Source organism: Sinohyriopsis cumingii, chromosome 17 (assembly GCF_028554795.1).
Source record: "Sinohyriopsis cumingii isolate HCF-2022 chromosome 17, ASM2855479v2, whole genome shotgun sequence".
Classification (NCBI taxonomy): domain Eukaryota; kingdom Metazoa; phylum Mollusca; class Bivalvia; order Unionida; family Unionidae; genus Sinohyriopsis; species Sinohyriopsis cumingii.
The window spans coordinates 30,333,513-30,337,888 of NC_142977.1; the positions used below are offsets into that span (position 1 = coordinate 30,333,513).

General features: G+C 36.5%; 1 protein-coding gene across 1 annotated transcript; it reads left to right on the forward strand.

Annotated features, from left to right (window-relative positions):
• The first annotated feature begins 785 nt into the window (after positions 1–785).
• On the forward strand, positions 786–3,120 carry LOC149778346 (carbohydrate sulfotransferase 10-like). The gene is made up of 2 exons (XM_089938313.1): positions 786–1,325; positions 1,811–3,120. The coding sequence occupies exons 1-2, from the start codon at positions 1,157–1,159 to the stop codon at positions 3,034–3,036; spliced, it is 1,395 nt and encodes a 464-aa protein (XP_089794439.1). The 5' UTR covers positions 786–1,156; the 3' UTR covers positions 3,037–3,120.
• Positions 3,121–4,376: the final 1,256 nt, after the last annotated feature.

The following is a 4,376-nucleotide window of genomic DNA, read 5'->3' on the forward strand; positions in this document are numbered from 1 at the left end:
TATAGGCGAGTAAATACGGTAAGACAAGTAAATAAATAAATAAAAGAACCCCTCTTGGAACAAATAATTTTTATCTGATTTTAGAGCTTTTATAAGTTTGCCTGATTATTAAATGTCTACTGGTAAAGTGTATAAGGCCAAGTCTACGTGAAACAGCAGCAACAGTAGAAACAACAACAACAACAAAGAACCCCCAAATATTACCGCTTATAATAAGAAGCATGAAAAGCATAGAAAAAATTTCTAATTGCTAATATTGAAAATCGCTGTGACTTTATTCTTTCATGTAGGAACCCGACAGAATACACAGTGTGAGGATATGAAGTGTACATAGGAAGTATGTATGTATGTATGTATGCGTGCATGCACGCATGCATGTATGTATGTATGTATGTATGTATGTATGTATGTATGTATGTGTGTGTGTGTGTGTGTGTGGTTAAAACTGCATCGATATGCGCGTCTACGCATGTTTGTCGGTATTTGTATGCATTTATGTGGGTGTGTAAATTGTGTATAGTTAAAGCGAGTGTACATGTACGGACGAAATAATCCGATTGAAAACATTACAGATCAATATTTCTTGGCTTAGTTGACATTCTCTTTTAAAATTACATATCTTTTCTTCGCTTCATTACACTCACTGAAAGGGAATCAAGTTTCGTCAAACTTTGACACCATAACGGTAACAGGTGTCAAACTACAGGATTTGAATATGCACACAGAATTCTTTTGATTATCTTTCATATGCAGTATACGATCCTCAGTAAATGCAATGACTTTGGACGGTTTTATATTTTTGGAATATTTTAAAATATTCGGTTAATAAAAGCAGACAATTTGGATACAGCGTTTGATGTGTGTCGAACATGAATGGAACTCATTTTGAACATGAAATAGTTTGCATTTTCCGGGATAAAAACCGTTTCGGGAGGCAAGGTCGCAGTTTCAGTTCTGCTTCTACCGCTGACTCGCCTTGTTTTAGAAAGCTATTTTTACGTGACAAGCATGTTTCTTAATGAGAGTAAAGGACGATGGAAAAGAGCTTCGGTTATTTAGACGAAAACCATTTCACAAAAATCTCCCATTGACCAGTAAATCTGCATCATGAGGTACCAAGAAGAAAGACTAACGAATTAATGAAGAATCAAGGGAAATGAAAACCGTTAAGCTTGGCTTATCCATCACAAAGTTAACGATGGACATGAACAAACTTAGGAGGACATACACGAAAAAGAAAAGAGTCTTTTGTTTTCTCATAATTTCAACGATTATTTCACTTTTTGCTTGGTTATACCTTTCACCATCTGGACTGCCACATCCAGGTATATATATATATATATATATATATATATATATATATATATATATATATATACACACACACACACACAAAAGAACTTCCTATGTACGAAATTTTCAAGAAATCATTATGTTTCCTACCAGATATTAATTGCGGCTAGCTAAGATGACGTGACTTTTGATATTTATAATATTCTTTATGTTGCCATGGAAACAAAATTTTGAATAAGTAGTATAGAATAAGTAGTATACAAGGTACTAGTATAAGTAATATAAATATTGCGAACTTGGAACTAATATAAGTATTAGAAGAATTGAGAATAATAGGCCATAGAGTACTTCAATTAGTAGACTTTTCATACGCTAGTCACTTAGGGTGGGGTAGGGGCATATCATATGATGATGACTCGTGTTGCTAATAGCTGGTCAAATTTAACTTCGTTGGTATGTAGAGTACATTGAGATAATACTAAAAATACCAAATTAATATTTAAACAATGCATTTCAGAAAGCCAGACCGCAGCCACCTGGTCCAAATATTCATCGAAGACAACAGTAACTAAGAGACTCACAAATGAAATGGTAGAAGACGAAGTTCGACGGAGAATGAACCACTTGAGGAATGTTTGCACTACAAATTTGGTGAAACGATATTTTTCTAGTTTCCGGTCTCCAGTGGAGAAGAATATCTACACATACACACCAGTGGAGCAATTTACTTCTAAAGACGTTTGCTTTTGCAAGGTTCCTAAAAGTGGGAGTACTTTTTGGGGTCGGGCCCTTTATATGATTTCCCATCCTGAACAAGCAGAGGAAATAGAAACATACTCTGGGACGGAAGTACATGGAGACTTGTTTTACAGAAAGGCTAAGTCCTGCACTGATTCCATGATAAATAATGCACAGAGTTTTATGGTTACAAGGGATCCATGGTCTCGTCTTTTTTCGGCATACATCGATAAAGTTTATCTCGAGAAATTTGGAGAGTTTACGGCTGAACTACTAAAAATTGAAAATAGAATTTCTGGTAGGGAAAAAGACAGCAATGCAACTGTTAAAAATGAGTGTCAGAACAGAGTCGTCTCCTTCGAAATTGTCCTGAAGTATATAGTGGCAAATGCATTGTCTACAAAGTACGGACTCGATCCACATTTTGCACCAGTGGCTCTTTTGTGTGACCCTTGTCGTCACAAGTATGCATTTTTTATAAAACAAGAGCGTCTGAAAGTGGAAACTAATTTTGCTTTGGATTTTCTGGAAGTCCCAGGCAGTTTAAGGAGCCGGTTAGATACGACAGATGAAGGAAATTATATCGAAGCAACTGTGCCAAATTTGGTTATGACAACCATGGAGGCGTTTGAAAGAAATAAGCGGTCGTGTCTAGCAAAGAGTGATATATATCAAAGAATTTGGAATGTGTTACAATTTGAGGGAATCGTCTCCGAAGAACTCGAGTTCCCAAAGGAAGTGTTTGACAATCAAGGGTCGTCTGTACGAATAGCACGTGCACTAACAGACTATGTAGTACAGAACACCCTAGAAACCGTTGTTGCTAGGAAACAGAGGATTAAGTTTCTAGAGAGAGCTTACGCACAAGTGAAGCGGAATGTTTTGAGAAAAGTACAGGGGATTTTTGCGATGGATTTTGTGTTGTTTGAATACGGAGTAAATCCCCCCGGTTTTAAAAAGGGCGACCAAATTTTCATTTACACAACTGCTTCAACAGATACTTAATTAACCAATAAATATTTGTATAGCATAACATACGTGTTACCACTACTACTGCTACTACTATTACTAGGCTACTACTACTAAATGAGTTCAAATGATTTTTTCTCCATCCCAACAATCCGTCATACCTTTCAGGTCCCCTTAGGTCCGATTAATAACTTCTGTGAAGTGGTAAATAATAAAATGTTTTAGTGTATTTGTGTCGTGACGGGTTCTTATCCCACCACTGTGACAGATGTGTTATGGTTGGGGTGGAGTGCTCCCAATATTTTATTTGAAATATTATTATAGAATACTCACCCAGGCTCGATTCTGGTTGAAAGTTAAATTAGTGAAAGATAGATGTAAAGCTCCGAGCCCACAGTCAGCAAAGCCGATGGCTTAATGACTGAATATAGTAGAAAAACAATGAAATTCAACGAATAGCACTTTAATGACAATTCAGTAGTCAAATGATTAAAATTTCCCAATCACTCTCCTTCCGCTCGATCCTGTGATAGCCTATTGCATCATTTGATTTGTAGTGTGAGATAGCTTTCCACCTGTCCTTGCAATCTACTCATCTGTGTATTCTTCTCTCCTATTCCTCAGATTCATTCTCCTCTTCCTCCCGACTCTCTTCAAATTCATTCCCCTCATCGACTCCTCTATATTCTTCCTCCTTCTCCACTTTTTCGTCCTCGACTCATTTTCTTCCTCCTCCTTGACTTGTCGATTCCGACTGCTCTGTAAGTTTCACTTCCGTCTTCCCTCTTAGAGACTGGAGACTCAGTGAACCAGAGGTTCTGTCCCCCCCCCCCCAAAAAAAAAAGAGCTTCCTGTGAAAACACAAGGACGGTACAATACTTTCCTTAGCCGTCTCATCTCACACTACACCCAGCCTGTCATCAGATATCAGCTATTAAATTGTTTCGGTCACACATTCATTCACATCGAAATACTCATACATTCTTGTATGGTAAAACAACATCGCAATAAAGCACGGTATCGATGATTTATCATACATACATCAATAAATGGCGTCACATCAGTAAATATTCCTAATCCTATTATACTAAACAATATCACAACAATCAGGCGCATTTCTTTTCATTACAACTCATACAAAATACCCAAATATTCAAATATCCATGCTCTGACATATCCATACATCCATATTAACTAATCTTACACACTTTAACCATTTTTTCAAATTCACAATTCAAGCATGTGTAAATTCTAACATGTCACATGAATATATGCACTAGTTTACTAAGATGGAACCTAATAGCGGATTAAAAAATTAACTCTGACCACAACCTAACAATCTACATAATTCTGTGCATAATACTCAAATTCATTTC

Bases quoted from the DNA above. Each gene is read 5' to 3' on its own strand.
- LOC149778346 (XM_089938313.1), top strand. From the start codon at position 1,157: ATGAAAACCGTTAAGCTTGGCTTATCCATCACAAAGTTAACGATGGAC. The intron at 1,326-1,810 runs GTATATATATAT...AATGCATTTCAG, and splicing joins ATCTGGACTGCCACATCCAG to AAAGCCAGACCGCAGCCACC.